A 22,555-nucleotide genomic window follows, 5' to 3' on the forward strand; every position below is an offset into this window, starting at 1 on the left:
CAGATGGTGATTGCAGCCATGAAATTAAAAGACGCTTACTCCTTGGAAGAAGAGTTATGACCATCCTAGACAGCATATTCAAAAGCAGAGACATTACTTTCCCAACAAAGGTCCATCTAGTCAAGGCTATGGTTTTTCCTGTGGTCATGTATGGATGTGAGAGTTGGACTGTGAAGAAGGCTGAGCGCCGAAGAATTGATGCTTTTGACCTGTGGTGTTGGAGAAGACTCTTGAGAGTCTCTTGGACTGCAAGGAGATCCAGCCAATCCATTCTGAAGGAGATCAGCCCTGGGATTTCTTTGGAAGGAATGATGCTAAAGCTGAAACTCCAGTACTTTGGCCACCTCCTGCGAAGAGTTGACTCATTGGAAAAGACTCTGATGCTGGGAGGGACTGGGGGCAAGAGGAGAAGGGGACGACAGAGGATGAGATGGCTGGATGGCATCACTGACTCGATGGACGTGAGTCTGAGTGAACTCCGGGTGTTGGTGATGGACAAGGAGGCCTGGCATGCTGCGATTCATGGGGTCACAAAGAGTCGAACACGACTGAGCAACTGAATTGAACTGTGCACAATAAACGACAGAAATGGCAAGGACCTGACAGAAGCAGAAGAGCTTAAGAAGAGGTGGCAAGAATGCACAGACCTATATAAAAAAGTCTTAATGACTCAGATAACCACAATGTTGTTACCCAGTCACTCACCTAGAGCCAAGACATCCTGGAATGCAAAGTCAAATGGGTATTAGGAAGCCTTACAATAAACAAAGCTAGCAGAGGTGATGCAAGTCTAGTTGAGCTATTTCAAATCCTAAAAGATTATGCTGTTAAAGTGCTACACTCAATATGCCAGCAAATTTGCAAAACTCAAAACAGTGGCTATAGAACTGGAAAAGGTCAGTTTTCATTCCATTCCCAAAGAAAGACAATGACAAAGAATGTTCCAACTACCATATGATTGCACTCATTTCATATGCTAGAATGGTAATGCTCAAAACCTTCAAGGTAGGCTTCAGCAGTATGTAAACTGAGTACTTCCAGATCAAAGGCAGAGAAACCAGAGATCAAAGTGCCAACAAACATCCATTGGACCATAGAAAAAGCACGGGAATTATAGAAAAACATCCATTGCTGCTTCATTGACTACGCTAAAGCCTTTGACTGTGTGGATCACAACAAACTATGGAAAACTGTTTAAAGAGATGGAAATATCAAAGTCTCTTACCTGACTCCTAAGAAACCTCTATGCAGGTCAAGAAGCAACAGTTAGAACCAGACTGGTTCAAAATGGGGAAAAGAGTGCATCAAGTCTTTATATTGTTACTCTACTTATTTATATCCAGAGTACATCATGTGAAACGCTGGGCTGAATGAATCACAAGCTGGAGTCCAGATTGCTGGGAGAAATAACAACCTCAGATATGCAGGTGATACCATTCTAAAGGTAGAAAATCAAAGGGAACTAAAGAGCTTCTTGGTGAGGGTGATAGAAAAGTGAAAAAGCTGGTTTAAAACTCAAAAAACTAAGTTTCAAAAAGCTAAGATCATGGCATCCAGTCCCATCACTTCATGGCAAATAGATGGGGAAAAATGAAAACAGTGGCAGATTTTATTTTCTTGGGCTCCATATTCACTGTGGATGGTTACTGCAGCCACAAAATTAAAAGACACTTGCTCCTTGGAAGAAAAGCTATGACAAACCTAGACAGTGTATTAAAAAGCAGAGACATTACTTTGCTGACAAAAGTCCATATAGTCAGCTGTGGTTTTTCCAGTAGTCATGTATGGGCATCATAGTTGGACCAGAAAGAAAACTGAACACCAAAGAATTGATGCTTTCAAATTGTGGTGCTGGAAAAGACTCTTGAGAGTCCCTTGGGTAGCACAGAGATCAAACTAGTCAATTCTAAAGGAAGTCAACCCTGAATATTGATTGGAAGCACTGATGCTGAAGCTGCAATACTTTGGCCACCTGATGCAAGGAGCTGACTCACTGGGAAAGACCCTGATGCTAGAAAAGATTGAGGGCAGGAAGAGAAGGAGGTGACAGGGAATGAGATGGTTAGATAGTGTCACCAACTCAGTGCACTTGAATTTGAACAAATCCAGGGAGACAGTGAAGGACAGGGAAGCCTTGCATGTGGAGTCCATGGAATCCCAAAGAGTTGGACATGACTTAGTGAGTGAACAGCAACAACAGCGGCAAACTGTAATAGTGTAACAAATGGTCAAGTGGTTGTTGGGAGTTGTTTCCTATAAAACTCTGAGCACAAAAGTACCTTGCATTGTGTTCATTGTCATTCGATTCTTAGAATTTAGAGCTATTAAAAAGATTTCTCTACACCAGAAGAGCTACAGAATTCCATGTTTGTTTAGACTTGTGTTTCCTGATATGATAAATCTCTCCCTGCCCTCTTCCCTGGGCTTTTCTTACAAGCTGCCTGATTTTTAAAAGCAGAAAAAAAAAAAAAAAAAAAAGAATTAAGAGTATAAATAATAAGCAGTTGTGTGAGTCAGGTGCAGAAAAGGAGTTCTGTTGTAATTTCTACTTACTTCACCTTTCACCTTAAGGCTAGCCTAGATTCTAGTGTATTCAGGCAGGTACAAGCATGTAAATCTGGTCATAGTACATAGTAATGTTTAAACCTTGTATACCTTTTCCCCGCTCGGTGCTGCTTGTCTTGCCCCCCTTTCTCTGGAAGGTAGCAAAACTGAACAAATGAGATGGCAACAGAGGGAGTGGTGCTTAGCTCTCATAAATTTTATTTTGTTACATGTGCTTAGTTGTTCAGTCCCGTCCAACTCTTTGCAACCCCATGGACTGTAGCCTGCCAGGCTCCTCTGTCTGTGGGCATTTTTGTTGTTACGTGGAGCTTCTTAAATCTTAATCTCTGCTTTATTTTGCTTTATTATATACATTTTAAGTACAGGAAGGATAGATAGGCAGGCAAAAGAATTCTGGCAAAAAAATTAACTCATTGTCTTATATAAAATCAGTCTTAACGGTTATTGTTCATTTGAGCAAGTGGTGCAGCTAATTGCTATATAGAAAGTCTGAAGCTGAGGTTTTCCTTTGATGCTAAAGAAGTTTGGATTATTTCAGGATCTTAACCCTCTTGTTAAGCAGTTCTCGGTGTGGCCAAGGTGAAATTTTTATAGCGCAATATTTTCCCTCTCAATGGAAATCTTACAAAAACATGAAACCACTGTATCCATTTGCTAGTATTTTATTAAGTGGAATCCTGTGATTTCTCATTCCCTGTTCTGGTGGTTATTCCTGAGTTAGACTTCCCTAAGTACTTAGATCAAAATTTGGGAAACTCCAAAGATGAAGATTTTAGATTCGTATTTGCCTTTTCCTTCCTTCCTTTTTTTTTTTAATCTAAGATACTGATTATAAGATGTACCATTATGTTATACTCTGTGTTATATATTTCAGAAAAATAACTACATAGTAAACAGTGTTATAATGCCTTATCACTTAGAGCTATTTTTGATTTACTTAAACTTTAAAAAAAATTGAATATTAACTTTTATGCACACCAGAAAGGAAAACACAATCAAAATGAATTGGCAAGGTATTCCTAAAAAATTTTTTCCCACTCAGAGCCCTGCTGCCATCTGGTCAACACGTGGGAAGATCCATTTCTGTTTCTGAGGTATAAATAATATGAAGAGAATGTGCATGTTCAAATCATGAAATACAGCATCCATTTCTTAGATTCCAGGAATGTTGATTAATAGTGACAAAACACACCATAAAACCTTGCTAATACTTTTGCATTCATTATACCTTTTGATATTAATATTTGTAACATCTCTGTTAAGGGGGTAGGAGTTATGCCTGTTTTGAGACAGGAGAACTGAGTCTCTGAGAACTCAGGTGAATTTGTCCAAGGCCACGCAGCTAGGAAGTAGTACCAGAAGTGAGCTCAGGTTCTTTTTTGCTCTTCACCATTTCACTTCCCCTGGTAATAATGAAAGGTAGAGAAACAATAAACATTCTCTTTAAACAAACTGTTTTAATATAAGGGAATTAAAGTTCAAAAAGCTAAGTGTTGACTGAAATAAATGAACAAGTAAATGGACTGCAGCTATGGGTCTGTTAAAGCAAGTCATCTGCATAAAAGTATTTTAATAATAATCACTTGATTATTATAAAGATTGCACTCATAACTGCAGACATTTTTCTTTCTTTCTTTCCAAATAAGACTCTGAACTGCCCTTCCTGTTTTTATAGCTCCTGACATCAAGTGCTGTTCACAAGTGGGGTACTGAAATTCATGAAGGGATCTACAACATGCTGATGCTGCTAATAGAACTGGTTGCAGAGAGAATGAAACAAGATCCGATCCCCACTGGGCTGCTGGCTGTGCTTACAATGGTACAGGATGTCTAAAATGAAGCGCTTTGCGTTTTGGTTTTGTTTAACATACCTACTACCTTCTGACTAGTAATTAGTAATGAGTCATAGTGATATTATCATTAAAGACATTCTTCATTTTATTTTTAAAGTAGAGCAGCCAATCTGTGCTTTCAGTTTTAAAGAAATATATAAAATAGAATGAATAAAATGATTAAATTGCTTAATGATTGATTAGAATGGTTAAATCGCTTTCCCTTTTGTTTCTCTTATTATTCACATCACAAATACTATCATATAGGGTGCGGATGTAGTTTGGTTTCCAGGCTTTCCTCTGATTAGTTACAGTAGCTGCAAGAGGAAGCGGGGCTCGTGTATTCCCTCCTAACTTGTTTTGCTGGGGCTGTCTCATGCAGCATCCAAATCTTAGTTCCGCAATCAGGTACTCAGCCCATGCCTCTTGGACTGGGAGTGTGGAGTCTTAACCACTGGACTGCCAGAAGTCCCTGCCTCCTAACTTCTGTCTTCACTGCCTTATTGCCCATCTCCACTGGTGGCGGCCCTAGGACATTTGCAGCATTGGCTTCACCTCGCCTTCGCTCAGACCTCTGGTCCTAAGCTCTCCTTCTCTTTCCCCATAGCAAACATTGAGCGAAGCAGGAGAGTAGTACTTTGGCCATTTGCTCCTCAGCACTTGCTAAGGAGTATGTTTTGTTGAGATACTTGAAAGATTCCATTAATGAGGAAGTCCAAGGTGATATTTTTATCTTCTTTTCTAATGCTAATATGTGTTGCTATAGAAATAGATAATAATAATGTTTCTCTGTTCTGTTTGAATCTAATAGGCTTTCAATCCTGATAATGAATACCATTTTAAAAACAGAATGAAAGTGTCTCAAAGGAATTGGGCAGAAGTATTTGGAGAGGGGAATATGTTTGCTATTTCACCTGTATCTACTTTCCAAAAGGTAAACATAGTTTTGTCTCATAGTTTTATGTATTGAAAAAGATTTGTCTACCACAAAAATGACAGTTTACATGGAAAGATTAAAATAGCCCATGAAAAACGGCAAATACTCCATGTAGCTCTTAAAATAGCTCAATATTTCAACAGTTTTTTCAGCTATTGCGTATTTTTCCATAGCTGTGAATTAACCTCATGAGGAACTTTATAGATTTGAAATGTTTGGTGAATAAGAAATAACTGCATGACGTGAAAAGTGCCCTATTTATTGAATTACCAGAACCCCTGTTTAATGGGTGTCCCAGTTTCTTAGAGACATTTGAGAAGCTAGAGCTTTTGAAATTACTTGAAATGACTAGTTATTGCTAGAAAAAATAATAATTAATCTCACATATATTTTTCTTCTAAACTCCACAAGCTTTAAAGCTTTTGTTTTTTTTCAAGCACAGGCCAATATCTTCATTTTATATTTAAAAGTCTACAATGTGCCAATAACATACCCACAAAGAGCACATAATTCAAACAGTTTGTTGATCAAACACTGTTTTGGTTTTGGAGAAATATTTGAAAGAAGTCAACGTAGTAGATAAGAAACTTGTCCATTGCTTTAGTAGAAGCAGAGGTTTAGTTCAGTGATCGTTCATTGAACATTTGCTGTGTGTCTGGCATTATTCTAGATTTTGGAGATATTAATAGTTCTTGCATAGGTAGTTCTTGCCCTTAGTATAGAGTAATAAGACATGGTTTCTAACTTACAGCATAGTGGAGGAAATAGGAAATTTAAAAAAATCACAGTGTAACAAACAACAGGTGCAATTGTAATAATAATGTGCTATTCATGGGATATAGGGAAAGGAGTTGCCACCTTGGAGGGTCAGGCAGTACTCCAGGGAGGAGGTGAGAGCTGAGTGGAAAGGACAGTGAGTATATCCTGTGAAATTTAACCTCCACAGCAACTCTGTGAGTTAGGTATTATTTTTACCCCATTCTGTAGATGAGAAATTTGAGGCACGCAGAGGTTAACTGCTTGTCCAAATTCACAAGCCTAGTTATAGCAGGGACCTATGTGAGCTAGCTCCATAGTCTGAATTCTGAATATAGCCTTGCCTCTCAAGATATGAAAATCTCATCTTCAATATTGTCATGACTATGCAATGACAAATGTATACAAAAACACTGAACACAGTGGGTCACTTTAGTAAGTACTCAGCAAATGTTCTTTCTCTCCCCTGCCCAGTTAATATATGCAGCAACAGACACCCAGAAACGTTCAGTCTCTAATTTCCTCTCATTATCGTGAAAGGAATTCTCTCTCGTGCAAAGGCCCCGTGTACCCTCTCCTCTCCAGTGGCCTTCTCAAGCGTTTTACACCTTAGCATTTCTGTTCTTTCTTTGGTATGCTCAGTTTTTCTCTTTATCAGTTACTCCCATTGTGTATTTCATGGTCTAGTATTTTCCCGTTTTTAAAAATCCTGCCTTTGACACTGCATCCACCTCTAGCTTCAGCATTGTGCTGTGTCCCTCTTCACAACCAACCAGATGAAAGCTTCCATGTCCTTCCCTCTCAGTTACTCTTTTAGTGCTTACTCTGACGTTTTAACTTATAACCTAAACAAAGCATACGTTTCATCACTATCCTTACCCTCCTCTGAGCAGTACGTGAAGACCTTGTTATGTTCTGTGTGCCCATTCCTCACCTGACTCCTCCTTTTGTCTTTGTTATGCGTTGTCCTGGTCCTCTCCTGTCTCGTTTTATTCCCCTCTAATAGGCACCGTCCACCTGATTTTAGGCAGTGCCTTGACTTAGCCCCGTCTGCACGCTGTCTCTCTGTGTACCATTTCGTCTGTATTTCAGGCCTTCCATTGGGATAAGTTTGCTTCTTCCTGGAGTACATCCTGTGAATTGTCCTCTCATAAGGGGTCCATTGGTGGCTGAGTCTTTGTTTTTGATGGCCTAATGTTGATTTTATTTCCTGTTACTTGAAGAACATTTTTTCTGGGTTTTAAATTCTAGATTGACATATGTTTTGTGTCAGAATATCACAGATATCATTTCAGTGTCTTCTGGCCTTGAGTATTGCTTTTGAAAGTCGGCTGATGGTCTGACTATTGTTTGTTTTTAAGAAGTCTCTTTTCATGGCTATTTTTTGAGATCTGTTTCTCTTAGATATTTGGCAGTTTGACTCTCACTACAGTTAACTGAGATATTCTTTTTGTTTATTTTGCCTCAGATGCATTTAATTTCCAAAACTAAGGATGTATATCTTGTATCAGTTCTGGAAAATTCTCAGCCATTACCTTTTAAAATACTGCCTTTTCCCCAGTAGTCTCTTCTAGAACTATGGCTACATGTTCAACCTTCTCATTCTGTTCTTATGTCCCTTAGCCTCTTTCATATATTTTATCTGTTTGTTTTCCTGTGCAGTGTTTGAGATGACGTTTTTCAGATCTGTGGTCCAGTTCGACTCTGCTCGTTTCTAATTATCTCATATTCTTGAGTCATATTTTCAGTCTCCTCCTCGTTTAATGCTTAACTTATATGCTATGTCTGATATCTAAAAGCTGGTCTGATTCTGCCAACTTTTACTCACTTGTTTGTTTATGTGTGTGTAGAAAAACATATTTATACTTGTTTCTTTAATTTTCTATGAACTTATGTTTCTTGGAATTTAGGGACATTTTTTGAGGCCTGAGTTGCAAGTTCTTTCCTCCAAAAAGGATTTACTTCTTCTGGGTGCCTGGGAATACTATGATTTGGGACCATTTTAGAATAAATATTCAACTCAAGGTTTTTCAGACCATAAAGTCAATTTGAATTAGAGCAGCAAAGCCATGTGAAGACAATTAGATGTTTATAAATTCCTGGAGAATTTTTTTCTCCTCGCCATCCACTATCAGAGTCAAGGTAGGCTTATTGTTTCCATTCCACAGTAAGTTTATTTCAGTTCACTCTACATTCAGGCTGTAGCACTTTGGGTTCTTGCTTTCTGTGACAACCTCTTCTTAGTCTCTGAGCCCCATACTGGCGTTGTGTCCTGCTTCTGAGCCACCGTAAGGCTATGAAAACGGAAGCTAGGGATCCCCTCAGTTCCATAGATGCCTGCAGCATGATAGTTGGCCTCACGGTTTGTTTACTTCACAGGATTTCTGCTTTCTCTCTTTTTTTTTTTTGGTTACACTTCTGAGGACGTTTTGCCGACTCAGTTCTATGTTTTAAAAGATTTTTTTTTAATTTAAAAATTTTTTGAAGCTGCAGTGGCTCTTTGTTGCTGTGAGCAGGCTCTCTCTAGCTACAGTGAGTGGGGACTGCTCTGCAGGCGCAGTGTGGTGGCTTCTCTTGTGGGGCACAGCTTCTAGGCGTGCAGGCTGCAGCAGTTGCACACGTGGGCTCAGTAGTTGTGGTGCATGGGCTGAGTTGCTCCGCAGCATGTGGTATCTTCCTAGACCAGGGATTGAACTGGAGTCCCTTGCATTGCAAGGGAGATTCTTAACTACCGGACCACCAGGGAAGCCCTTAAATGTTTGATGTTAGTTGTTTTCAGTTGGAGAGATGTTTGAGGCAGCTAGACTGAAGTCTCCATTAGATCTTCTAGGCATTCCATCCCTCCTCCTTTTGCCACCAGTTCACTGAAACTGCTGTCATTAAGGTACTGTGCTTCTGGATCCAGAGACACCATCTCTTGCCCCAGTCAGCATCAATGGTCACAGTTTCTTCTTCCTTGAAACTTCCTTCCTATAGTCTGCTGCTTTCTGCGTGCCCCCTCAGCTACCTCTCCTTTCTTGACTCATCCAGAGCCTTCTTCTCTTCGTTCACCACACTCTCTGTAAGAAATAGCTTCCATTCTTACAGATCTAAGTGTCATCTTTGTGCTGATGGCCCTCTGCTTTATATCTCTGTGGCCCAGACCTCTTTCCTGAGCACAGCAGACTTGAAGAGCCAGCCGTCTCCACTTGGTTACCACAGAGACATCTCAGACTGTGCCTGAAGCAGAACTTCATTATTTTTCCCCAGCCTTCATTCTCTACCCTTTCAGTAAATGGCATCACCATCTACCTAGACACCCAAGCTGAAAACATAGGAATCAGCCATGATTCGTATTCATATCCAAAGCATAAACAGGCCCTTTGATTCAGTCTCACGTAGATCTTTGGTTGGCGTCTCTCTGTGTCTTCTGCCACCATCCCACTCCAACACCGTCACGTCCTGCCCAGTTACTACACTAGTCTTCCCTCTGGTATCTCTGCTCTTCACTCTTCCATTCATCCCTTCCTTTCCATTCTCCACATAATTTTAAGAGTCCCCTTAAAACATAAAATGTATCATTTTCTTGCTTTAAACACCTCTGTTGCTTTCTTTCTAATCACAGTCTACAAATTTCTGCATGTTCCAGCTTTTCTTCTCGCTACGGTTTAATCTGTGCCATTCTCCCCTGCTCACCACCTCCCAGTTGGGAGAGTTGCCTCTCCGTTTTTCAGATGAAGGTAGGCTTTTCTGCCTTCCCCAAACAGGAGCTTTTCCATTTTAGCCTCTCTGCCTGGACTGTTCTTTGAATGGCTAAATCTGTCTCATCCTTTAAGTTCTAGATTAAAGACTGCCTTTTCAAAGAGATTTTCTCTGACCACCACTCTGAACAGAGTGGGCTCTTATTTCTCATTTGAGGGCCTTTTGTGGAAATGCACAACCTGAATGAATTATGTGTTGGTTTACTTGTCTCTATCAACCCTGCTGGAATATGAATCCCATGAAAGCACATAGCGCATCTCTTCTTCATCACTGTTCTGTATCAAGCCACTGGAACATTATGCAGCTTCTAGAACAGTGAATGCCTGAGAGAGGAAACAAAGGAAGAAAAGGAGGAGAAAAGAAGTGCTTACTCTAGCACACTAATTAATGGTACAGCTGGGACTAAATCTTTAATCTCTTGATTTGCTACTCTGAGTTAATAATTAGTTATCCTGTACCTCAGAAAGCTTAAACAACTGATCTCACCTACCCAAAATGCATAAATGCTTTGTATTGTAGCAATCCCATCAACATACAGACTTACTTCTAAAATTGTTTTCAGTAATGTCAAAGATTCACATTAAGAAACATTTGGGAAAACCTTTTGAAATAATGTTAAATTGTTTTCCAACTTTCTGATTTAGGATAAAAGAAATACGAGACTTAGTAGGGAAGTTTTTGTATCACCATTTCAATTTCTGTTTTCTTTTCTCATAGGAGCCTCATGGATGGCTTGTGGATTTGGTAAATAAGGTATACAGCTTTTATTAATATGGGCATGTTTTTCATTTCCTAATGAGCTTTCCTAGAGTTTCAGGTAGATGACAGCTACAGAGAATAATCAAATATGTTTTATCATTTCTTCCTCTTTTTTATATGTGCTGTTTAAACAGATAAACATCAGCTTTAGGACTTGGTGCATCCCCTGTAGTGTATCACAGGAGCATTAGAATCATCTTTGTGGTGACTCTGAAGACCAAGGTTATAAGCACATTGATAAACTAGAATGTGAGCTGTAGTTGCTTGCTAAATTATTAAAGTATAGTATTTTAAAATTAATGTATACCTTTTTTCTTCTCAGTTTGGAGAATTAGGTGGATTTGCGGTAATCCAAGCCAAGCTCCATTCAGAAGATATAGAACTTGGGGTAAGTTAAACCGCTGTATGTACACAGTGTGGAAGTTCACTTCATTGAGCTTGCTGTGTAACCCCCGGGACATTGTCTGGACACATTAAATTAAATGTTAAAACTCAAGTTAATCTTTATGGGAGTAGCTCCCATGGTTCTGATAAGCACAGAAATGTTTACTCTTTCTTAATCATAATAACCAAATTTTAGGGTAGAGTGTTTGGTTGTGTTTTGTTGTTTTTGTTTTTCCACCACATTCATTTCTCTTTGTAATGTTTTTCTCTTAACTCCTTACTTGTAGTGGTTATATGAAATTATCTTGCTGTTTAGGGATAATTGCTGCGTGTGGCAAGTATATATGTACATAGCAATCTTATACCTCAGTTAAGTCACAATTTATTTATAGTACCAGAAGCAAATAAAATATTTTAAGATTGTTCAGTCAGCTTTTTGGTATTACAGAGATTCGTAGGTAATAAAGGGCTGTAACTGGAGCTTAGAATCACCACTTAGGTACAGTTACCAGTATGTTTTCATGTCAACTTCACTTTCTCAAAAAATTTAACCTTATGGTAAGGGGAATAACTTCATCTTTAATTTTTCACAGACTACTTGTTTGTAACTGAAAGCACTTCATTCTGTTCTCTAATCATTCAATTAGAAACTACTTATTATGTACTTGCCATGTAGAAGACACTGTGCCAGCTACTGCAATTGACCAGAGTAGAAAACCATGTTGTAAAATAATGTGCCTAACTGATACAAATTGTGCTTAGAGTAACACCCGTTATTTCTGTGGGACCGTGGCTGTTCAGCTATCCCCAGTCGCCCATCTTTGCATGAGAGCAGTGACAACAATCAAGGAGAGAGACTGACGCTCTGCTTGTTAATAGACTATTGCTTGCCACCTGCTGCTTACTCCTGAAGACCAGAGGTCAAGCAGATCATGAATACTTCTAGTGACACTGATCAGAGGCCTCTTCTCCCTCCCTGAACCTTGACTAGGTTGTTAGGCTGACGTTTTGATCCCCATTAAATGGATCAAGTATGTTAGAGAGGACTTTATTGACCTGGAAGATAATAGGTAGTGACTGGAAAAGCAAGACAAAACCTATTCAGATAGAGGGTTTTATCCAGCTTGCTTATTTCTTAAGAACTGCCTATGTAGGTCACTGGGCAATAATAGAAATAGACTTCATTTTTTTTAAAGGTTAAATGAAACACCCACTAATTTCCTGCAAAGTGTATTTAAACAAACAGAGAAGCTCGAAGTTTCTCCGCTACTTGGATGAAAATTGGCTAATGGTGGATATATAGAAATCTAGGCTTGTCCTCGTTATCAGATGTCTTGAGGCTAAAGATTTCTCTAAGATTTTTCTCTTCTTTTTTCATTTCTGCTGATGGTGTCTTTTTGTGTCAGTTTTTCCCAAATGGCTTAAAATTTTTCTAATTTGCTTGAGGGATGTTCTCGTTGCCATCTCAAAGTTTATAAAAGTACTCATTCCTTTTTATACTCAAAACAATTTCATTTTTTAAACTTAGTTCTTGAGTTCATTTAGAATTTGTTTATATATGTCACATAAGATAGAAATCCAGTTTTATTTTCTTCCAAAAGGGTAACTAATTATTTTAAGATCTTCTGAAGAACATTCCTTTTTTTCCCGACAAGGTTGTTGTTGTTTTCTTTTCTCACTGTTTTGATTTGTTGACTTTATAAAGTGTCTGAGTGTGTGTATACGTTATATGTGAATTGTTCCTGGACTTCTGTTGTTCACTCACTCGGTCACTGCCATTTTGATACTGTTTCTCCACTATTTTCATTCTTGGTAGTGCCAGCTTTGCTCAGCATCTTCCTTTTATCAGATTTTCTTGATCATTCTCATGTTTCTATTTTTCCAAATATAGGCAACGTGTCAGGATCTCCTGCAGAAAGTGCCACCAAGATCATGTGTGGAATTGTGTTCTGTTTGTAGGTGTAGAGAATTGACATGTTTATAATACTAGTCCTTTCCCTTCAAGAACATGATCTTTCCTCATTTATTTGGACCATTTATGTATTTCTGTAAAGTTTTATAGATTTCTTAATGAAAGTCTTAAATGTTTTCTTTGTTAAAGGCACATTTCATTCCTTTCCCAACTATTCTCTCGTTTTTCAAATAAAAATTTTTATTACTCTACAATGTGAACTTTAGAATCATCTCATCCAAGCCTTGAAAGAAGTTTTATTGGCATAGTATGATTTAAGTTTACATTAAATTTCTATAATAATTTAAATGAATTGACATCTTTATATCAGCTTTTCCTGCCCAAGAGTATAAAATGTTCTCTGACATATAAAAAAGGATTTGTTTAATGTTGAAAGGAAAGAACTTGCTCACAGTTATTTCTCACATTTGCTGTCTTTTCTTCAGGCAGTCTCAGCACTAGTGCAGCCCTTAGGGGTGTGTGCAGAGTACCTCAATTCCTCAGTGGTACAGGTAAGATAAACCATTTTACACTTATTTCAAAAGTGATCTAAGGCATACAAACAGTAAAAATTATCTTTTTATCAGATGGTTCAGAATTGTGCCAATCAGAATAACTGCTTTTTATTAGCTATCCTTGTAGTGAAAATTTTATCAGAAGATAAATAAAAGTGATTAAAAAGTTATAGGTAACGTCTAAACATTTAAGGTTACTTATCTTTTCAATTTATCATTTTATCACATATAATTACAGATTATAGCTTTCAACACCCCCCGCCCCCCAACTTTCTTTCCCCTTCACAGGGTTATTTAAGGATTCAGCATTTCGTTAAACAGTGTTGAGTGGCCTGCTGGGCTCCCTCTAGCCAAGTCACTGAGAATCCGAGTAACAGTTTGACAGCACATCTTGTCTGCACGTCAGCGGGTCATAGGATAGTCAGAGCTGTGAGTGTTGAGCTTTCTGATGCTTAGGGCCCATTGCACTTTCGGGTTGCCTTTCCATTTCAGTTAACAAATTTTACTGAATAAAATGTCATGTTGAAATACCTCCATTTATTATTTTCTTTATAAAAATATGTCTGTGAAACTTAGCTGTCACAGAGATTTTTTTAAAAATCACCATAAATAGTTTTGAAAGCTTAGTGCCTTTGGGAGCAAATAGTATGCACTGTTCCTCATTTCTAATGTCTAGGGTACGTAAGGCCATTTTAACAAGGGAGATGGGATTTTTTTTCTTTAGTAGGTTCTGGAAATTTCTGTTATTTCTAAGTTTTAAGTGCCTTCTTTAGATTTCAGAGTAATTCTGCAAAATTATTTAAATGAAGCAGAGTGACTAAGTATTTCTTCATTCTGATATTAAAGTCTTTAGAGACATCTAGTGTTCTCTCACTTATAAGCATATGAATATAATCATTTGTTTTGTAGTGAAACACTGAAACATAAAGAGGCAAAATGATTTAACTTAATAATTTAATAATCTATATTAGCAATTTAGTAATTGGCTTTTTAATAATCAAAGCCAGGATTGAATTTTTAAATGCATACTCTTTATCCATGCATTGCTCCATGGAAAGAGATTTAGTGCAAATATTCCAACTGCTACTTAATACTAAGTTCTTTAGAATTCCAGGTTTTATATATAAGACAGTGTTCTTTTAAAAAAAAGTTTATGGATTTCCAACCAAAGTATGCTTAACTTCCTGCAGTAGCAACTGAAACAACAACACATCCAACCTTAAATTCACTTGGCAATAAATTCATGCTGTAGTTATGTATGTTAATACTGTCTCTAACACTTGCTCCTTTAGAAGACTAAAGTGACCCCTGGGACTTGGCTTCCCTATTTATCTGTAAAGTAGTAGTAATACCCATACCTGTCCCACAGAGTTATGGTAAAAGCTAAGTAAGGCTGGCACATGCTTGACAAGAACAATGTGACTTGCCTCTTATCCTGACAAACCTGTTTTCACTATACAGTTGGCATAAGTGTAAATAAGGGAATTCTATGTGGATGATTGCATGATGGCATTTTAATTCATTGCTGATGTGTTCTTGCTTTGACAGCCAAATATTTTCTAGTCACCAGATAAGTTTAAAACTTAATTTACTTAAAAAAAATTATTTTACTTAAAGACAAGTGATCATTTAGACCTTGCTAATTTTTCACTACTTCTCATATATTACTTAGAGTTAGTTATCTGGCTATGCTACCATTCAGGAACAAACAGTATGTTGTATGAGTCTTATCTGTAGGCCTCATTTACGTATCAGCTAACAAAAGTAAGTGCATAAAGCATCATATTTTTGTGGTTTGTGCTTCTGTTTATTCTTTAAAAATCAAATGCAAAATACATACATACTCATGTTTAATACTTTAAGTCAGTCTGTGTGTCTTTGGTTGTCTTTGGTTGTCTTTGGCTGCCCTTCAAAGGACCCTTACAAGAAAGTAAAGAGGAACTGCACCCATATGATAGTAAAGAAGCTGAGGCTCAGAATCAGTTAAAAGGGTTTACTTGGGATGGTGTTAGTTAGTTAGTGGAAGTCTGATACTAGATTCAGATCTTTGCGTTGTACCTTCTCCTTTGTGAAGTGTGAATGAAGAAGGATCCCCTCTCTAGTTTAAGGACAGATTCAAGGGTCCTTATTAACTTTAGCACTTTTTTCCTACAGCCCATGCTAGACCCAGTCATCCTTAATACAATCCAGGATGTGCGGAGTGTGGAGGAAAAGGACCTCAAAGACAAGGTAATGCATCCCCAGTCTCGGGATTGCAGCACATGTTGGTCCACAGAAGCAGAACCAGGACTTGGGGCAAGGTTCACATGTCATTGCTCTTTGGATTCTGGTCACATACAGCTCACATGAAATTAATTTTACATTTCTTGACCAAAAAAATGTTATTTTCTGAAGTACCAAATGGTTGGTGTTAACTTCAGTCAATAAAATGAATGGAGGGTTCTCAGTAAGTGACACCATTAAGAATTTAACTAACATGCTGGTTTTGATAGTAGTACAATTGGTATAGCATTGAAGAAGCTTTAAAATAATTTGGTACTAAAAGCTAGCCAGAGTTGTTCTAACATGATTCATTTTGTCTGCCTTGACTTTCTCTCAGACCCCTTCTCTTTTCTTTGCAGTCATGCACTGAGTTTTGGTTAAAAGCAGAATGTAGTTCATCAACCATGTGAAGCACCACTAGATCGTGGTCACTGAATATGTCCTTTATTCCTGTGTGTGGAAGAATTGGTATCAAAATGTTTTATCGGTTCCTTTTTGTTTTCTCTGTGTATGTGTGTGTGTGTGTGTGTGTGTGTGTGTGTGTGTGTGTTCTTTTTAAATGAAAGAGATTGGTTAGCATCCCTGAGCTCTTGTCTGCCATCAAGTTACTTTGCATGCGCTTCCAGCCGGATCTGGTGACCGTCGTGGACGACCTTCGACTAGACATCCTGCTGCGCATGCTGAAATCACCACATTTCAGTGCCAAAATGAATTCCCTCAAAGAAGTAAGTCTTGCACTTGCTTCTAGAAGACTTAAAGTATAGATACTCTTAAGCTCTTCCAAAAGTTGTTATTAGTGTAAAAATGTTGGGAAATGAATAATAATTTCTTGCAATCCCACAAAAAGAGATAACAGTGATTATATATAAAATGGTCTGTGTTTACAGTTGTCTCTTAATAAAGTAATACTTTCATATGTATTACGTTCAGAATTCATCCTATGAAGTATTCAGTGTTTTAGTGAGATTTTTCTGAAACACAGTTCCTCGGAATATGAAGTTTAATGTTTACTTTTTACCCCAAGGGTATAATTACTTTTATTATATTTCAGATATGCACTTACTTAAACCAAATCTTTTAACTAGGGTTCGGGCAAAATTTTGTTTAGTTTACAACTGGAGTGGTCTAAGCAAAATGATGGAAATAAGATCTTGCAGCTTCCTAAACTTTCCATGAGCTTAGTTGGTTTTGGTGAGTGATAGGTGGGGCCAATAGAGTTCAGCCATAATTCCAATTATTTTCCTTCAGTTTTGTACTAATTAGGATCCTTGGCTACAAATAACTCTTGATTCTTGAGTGAATCACTTGATCATTTGAGTGATTCTTGAATTATTTTAAATTAAAAGAAGAATTTAATAAAAGAAGGCTGGGCTATCTCATAAAAATAGCCAAACCTCGTAAGGTCAGAGACACGGGTGGGCAACAGGACCAACAAGAATCCAAGACCAAACCACGGCCAGGACTCTGTCCAGGTCTTATCTCTGCTTTTCTTTGTTCTCTCTCTCCATGTAGAGTGGCGTCTTCATAAGGTAGACATGGCCACGGATAGTTCTCGTGACCGGGGAAGGACTGATGCTTTCTCTCGGGTCCCAAGTATAGAACTTGGAGACACTCTCTGATTGAAGTTTGGGTCGGATGTGCTTCCCTGAGCCAGTCAGCAGTGGCCCAGGGAATGTGAGCTGTGTTCTTTTTAAAGACATTAAAAATAGGTAGTCTATTAACTTCTAATAACTGGCCTTTGATACATTTAGGCTAATTATCAGACTACATTGTAATACTGTAAAAGTCACAAGATATATGTGAAGATTTTGATTATGAATATTTGCATTAGATTAAATCACAATAATCCTGTCTTTTTAGGTAACCAAACTCATAGAAGATAGCACTTTATCCAAATCTGTGAAGAATGCTATAGATACAGACAGATTGTTAGACTGGCTAGTTGAAAACTCAGTTCTGTCAATCGCATTGGAAGGTAAGTTAACTTACCTTTAAAAAGTTACCTAACTCATAATAATATACTTTTGTGTTAAAAATGTATGAAATTGTTGCTTTGACTATATTAGCCTTTATTTATTTTTTCTATTGTCATCTTTATTTTGTACTAGCCTTTAAATAATCTTATAGCAAGTTCCTGTTGCTTTGAATTAATAGAATCATGTTTAGAAAGTCAGCGTTCATTATATCTGTCTGCCTCTCTGGTGTTTCTTCTCTTAGGCAACATAGACCAAGCACAATACTGTGACCGTATAAAGGGAATTATTGAACTCTTGGGCAGTAAACTGTCATTAGATGAGCTCACTAAAATTTGGAAGATACAGGTAAGTTGATCAGAATTGCTTTTGCCCTTTTCTGACATTTTTTAATCAGAGAAGGAGAAGGATGGTGACTTACTCCCATGGATAAATAAGTATTAATTGAACTCAAAATATCTATGGGCAAAGCCCTCAAGATCGTTTATAAAATGTGAAAGATTAGTATGTATTTCTTATAAACTTAATCAGTATAAATTGTTTTTAAGCCAGTTGAAAATATTTTGTTCTCCTCTTAAAATGAATATGTCAGATTGAGAACTTGGTTCTCATCTTTTTTTCTTTTTAGAGATTTAATGCTTCAAGAAATTAAAATAAGGCCAACTGATAACCACTAATAATGGTTGCTTCGTATAGTCTTACCAGTTTTATCATGCAAGTGTATGCTGATAGTCTAGAATCAATTTATTTTTGTTACTGTTTTACTTTTGCTTCTGTATGTCTCTGGGGAAAGACTTGTGTTTTTCCAGGTTCCAAGACTTAACTTTTTCCCCAATGTCTTCTTTTCTAGTCAGGACAATCATCTACTGTGATTGAGAACATTCATACTATTATTGCTGCAGCAGCTGTCAAGTTTAATTCAGATCAGCTTAATCATTTGTTTGTTCTTATTCAGAAGGTATGTGCTCAAATGTGCTTTTGAATTTCTCTAAAATGAGGTCTCCTTCCTCTAGATAAGCAATATTTAACCATACTCTTCTTAAACTTTTTTAGCCCAAGTTTAAAGTTTCTGCATATTTTGCCAGTGTGATCAAAACGGACTGGGGAGCAATTCTTATGTCTTGTCTTTTTCGTTCTACAGAGCTGGGAGACTGAGAGCGATAGAGTGAGACAGAAGCTATTGAGCCTTATTGGACGAATAGGCCGGGAAGCTCGCTTTGAGACCACTTCTGGAAAGGCAGGAGAATCAAATTTTTCCAGCTCTAAGCGCTTAAAACAGCTTTAATTGCATATGGGCTGGCTCACCACATGTGGTTTACCGTAGGTGCTGGATGTGCTCTGGGAACTGGCTCATCTCCCCACGCTGCCCAGTAGCCTTATTCAGCAAGCTCTGGAGGAGCACCTGACAATCCTTAGTGACGCGTATGCAGTGAAAGAAGCAATCAAGAGGAGCTACATAATTAAATGCATAGAAGATATTAAAAGGGTTGGTTTTACCTTTGGTCTAGTCTTGTTGTCAGAGTAATAGTATTGTCTGAGTAACTAGAACCAAATAACTTTCCTCCCCTATTGTTTAAATTAAGCTAAATGTCCTGTGTGGAAGCTCTTTAATCTTAGAGTCCAAAATTGGGAAATTATAGGTACTGCTTTTACCAAGTCACTTACGTTTCTATTAAAATTAATTTTCAGCCTGGAGAATGGTCAGGTCTGGATAAAAACAAGAAGGATGGATTCAAGGTAAGAATTTGCAGATGAGGTATAAGTAAAAGGTATACTAATTTAATAATTCTATTTAATAAATTGAGTTATAATTTTAAAATAATAGTAAATTATTATCGTGTTTTTTCAAGTAGTATTCAGATACAGACTGCTGTTTGAATATTTTCTTATGACCTGTGCTTTATTATTTAAAGCTTGGGGAATTATTGACTCATAAAGGGAAAAAAACCCAGAGTCCCATTCAAAGAGTAGTTTTACTATATTATTTTCATAAGATTATAAGACCTTCAACTTAGTTTTTCTTTTTAAAATTAAATCCAAGATATGCACAAGTTTAATAAATACCATGCCCATTTTTCTCCCGTAAGAGAGAAATGGAGGAATTCCCAAGAGTCAGAAGAGAGAAAGAAGGGGAGAAGGAGGCTCATTCAGTGCTGGCATGTAGTCATTTTTGGATGCTTGGTTCAGACGTGGTCCTAAAGTGCTTCCTCAGAAGAGTGATTGTTCCGTGAGCACCTGCTGCTGGGACTGCGTAGGGATGAGTGCATGGGAGCCCCTCCCCTCCAGGGCTTTGACCTCCAGGTGGCTGGAGGCTTCACGTCTGTCCTTGGTAAGGGGGGGCTGCAGAACGGCCAGCGATGGCTGTAGCTCTCCTGTCGCTGCGGTCCTTAAACATCAAGGCTCTTCTTGGAGAGGGCTGACCTCAGTGGCCACTCCCTGGAGCCTGCCTCCGTGGTTTCAGCAGCCCTGATTAGAGCACGTCTTCCTCCTCCACGCAGGCCCTCAGGTTGCTCAGATGAAACATGAAACCTCACAGCAAGAGGGGTTTCATTTCACTGTTGACTTAAGAAAAGACTTTAGTAAATAGCTAACCACTTAACAGTTCTGTTGGTAAACCGTATTTCTTGATTTTCCCCATAAGTATTTGTTTAAAGGATTTTGAATACTGTTAATTTACACTGGTAAATTCAGAGACTCATGTTAAGTGCCCTTGGTAACTCATAGGCTTTTATTCTCCTGAATTATGCTTGGTCATAAAGTTCAGTTGGGGGCATTTAAGAACTTTGTGGGTTATATTTCTGACATTGAAATTTGATCAAGTGAATTTTCTACATTAAAATTATTCATAAACTGGAGCTGGTACCTCAGGTTATGGTTAAATTATTCCTTTAATTCAACAACATTGCTCTCTTTCTACTCAGATACAATGTGAATTTTTCCAGTTTTCTCAGCTCAGCGATTCAGATAATTTAGCACCCTCTGTCTTTATGATTGAAACTCATCCAGAGCTATTTAAGCAGTTTAAATCTTTTGATACTAATAATAAGAAAGAAAAGGTATCTGTAGAAAATGGTCTTTTCTTCACTGTAACAGATACATTTCTTTATAGGTCTGAAGGTCAAAGTTGAAGGGACTTTTTCTTCCCTCCAGGGAAATGACTTTTGAAACCAGAAAATCCTTCCTGACCCCTGTTCCTTCCTTGTTACAGCTGAGCATTACTTTAGCCTTTCTAGCCAGTAGCATCGCTGCATCTTTATTGCTTCTCTTTGCAGTCACTTCACTCATGTCTGATGTTTTACAACAAAACTCAAAAAGTAACAGGGAGAATTTTGGAGTCATTTTGTTAGTCTTGAAAGAAATATTCTTCATTTTTTATATCCCACTGCTCCCAGTAAGGAAATTCTGATGTACCATTCCTTCATTGCGAATAATAACAACTTGCATTTACATAGCACTTCTCCATTGACTGAGTGCTTTTGCAATACTCTCTTAAAGTACCCGTGGCTGAAGGGGGGCAGTGGGAAGATCAAAGCCCCCGACATGACTCCAGGCAGGGGGGTGAGTTATATACTGCCACTAAAGGTGTTTTTCTATGCTATGCCCTTTCCTGCCAGGCAGCAAGGTGGGCTGACTGGGAATTATGTCTCCCTGCCAGGCTACACAGAAACTAAGCAAAGGGTAAGACAAGATCACCCACCTCTTACTCCCCTCCCACCCCCAGCTACCTCTACTCCTCCAACTGATTCCCTTTCCCTCTGCTTTTGACACTCTTAAAATTCCAAGTTCCATTGTTGTGTTCAGAAATTCTGACCTTTATTTCTTAACTTTATTTCTGTAGATTCCGCCAGGATACCCTTGGCTTCCTTGGTCCTCTTTTCCTTTGCTTCCTTTATACCGTCCACTGTCTGCCCCCAACCCTTTCCCTCTTATTTCACTCTTTTTTACTTTAAAATTAAAAAGTTTAAATGTACGCATCCAAAAAATATTACTAAACAACAACAAAAAATCATTTTTACTTGATCAGTGGTGTTTGCATATCCTTAAGTCATTATATGAAGTCCCCTTAGCACAGTGCCCAGCAGCCTTTCAGTAAATGTTGGTTCCCTTCCTCTTACTTCCTCTGCTTCACCTGTGAAGACACTAAAATCATTTACACATACCTGAATGACCCCCACTTGACAAAATACGTAACTGAAAGCAAAAATAGCAAGGTGCCCTCAGTACAGTCTCACAATGATGTGATTGATTAGCACAGGAGGAAATATTTTTAAAAAGTGTCCACCCTTGTAAAAATTTTTACTTTGGTTCTAGATAAATGGCTAGGTCTGGAAAAACAAGGCAGATGAAGAATTGTAATATTCAGCTCTGAGAAGTGAGAACTCAAGAAAGAATATGAAAGCTTTCTTTTAGATACTTTTAGGATTGTTAGAGACGTTTGATTCAACTTAGTTTTTATGTCTCATAAGCAGTTATGGTAAAGGCATGTTTCAGTATCATAGATCACTGAACTTCCTGAGAAGACAGTCTGACACAGAATGCACTGTCTCCTGAGTTTCTCATCACTGGAAACACCAGAAGACAACTCTTTAACAAAAATGAATAAGGAGAGTTTAGGCACAGGTTTGCAGGCTAAACTAGTTGACCTCTACAGCTTCAGCTAACGTTCAGTCTTAATTTGGATATACCATTAACTGCTACTTATAAAACCTCAGCTTCGTTATCAGACATTATCAAATATTTTTGTTTTAATTGTTCACCATATTCTCTTGCCCCTTTTGTAAATGGAAAAGAGTAATTTAAAAATTTTCTTATAGCTTAGCAGCATAATGTCATAGCATAGATATGATGGAATAAATAACATCTGTCTTGTTTGCTGAACT

The 22,555-nt window shown here is 37.9% G+C and overlaps 1 protein-coding gene across 1 annotated transcript in view; it reads left to right on the plus strand.

Annotated features, from left to right (window-relative positions):
• Nucleotides 1-22,555, plus strand: part of USP24 (ubiquitin specific peptidase 24) — a 165,272-nt gene that overhangs the window by 43,676 nt on the left and 99,041 nt on the right. Inside the window, exons 4-17 of the mRNA XM_052636634.1 lie at nucleotides 4,241-4,384; nucleotides 5,209-5,331; nucleotides 10,549-10,584; nucleotides 10,913-10,978; nucleotides 13,372-13,437; nucleotides 15,595-15,669; nucleotides 16,269-16,427; nucleotides 17,563-17,677; nucleotides 17,920-18,023; nucleotides 18,526-18,633; nucleotides 18,817-18,912; nucleotides 19,000-19,161; nucleotides 19,365-19,412; nucleotides 21,294-21,353. Of these exons, the coding sequence (XP_052492594.1) occupies nucleotides 4,241-4,384; nucleotides 5,209-5,331; nucleotides 10,549-10,584; nucleotides 10,913-10,978; nucleotides 13,372-13,437; nucleotides 15,595-15,669; nucleotides 16,269-16,427; nucleotides 17,563-17,677; nucleotides 17,920-18,023; nucleotides 18,526-18,633; nucleotides 18,817-18,912; nucleotides 19,000-19,161; nucleotides 19,365-19,412; nucleotides 21,294-21,353 (1,362 nt within the window). The remainder of the gene's footprint in view (nucleotides 1-4,240; nucleotides 4,385-5,208; nucleotides 5,332-10,548; nucleotides 10,585-10,912; nucleotides 10,979-13,371; nucleotides 13,438-15,594; nucleotides 15,670-16,268; nucleotides 16,428-17,562; nucleotides 17,678-17,919; nucleotides 18,024-18,525; nucleotides 18,634-18,816; nucleotides 18,913-18,999; nucleotides 19,162-19,364; nucleotides 19,413-21,293; nucleotides 21,354-22,555) is intronic.

This window comes from Budorcas taxicolor, chromosome 3 (genome assembly GCF_023091745.1).
Source record: "Budorcas taxicolor isolate Tak-1 chromosome 3, Takin1.1, whole genome shotgun sequence".
Taxonomy (NCBI): domain Eukaryota; kingdom Metazoa; phylum Chordata; class Mammalia; order Artiodactyla; family Bovidae; genus Budorcas; species Budorcas taxicolor.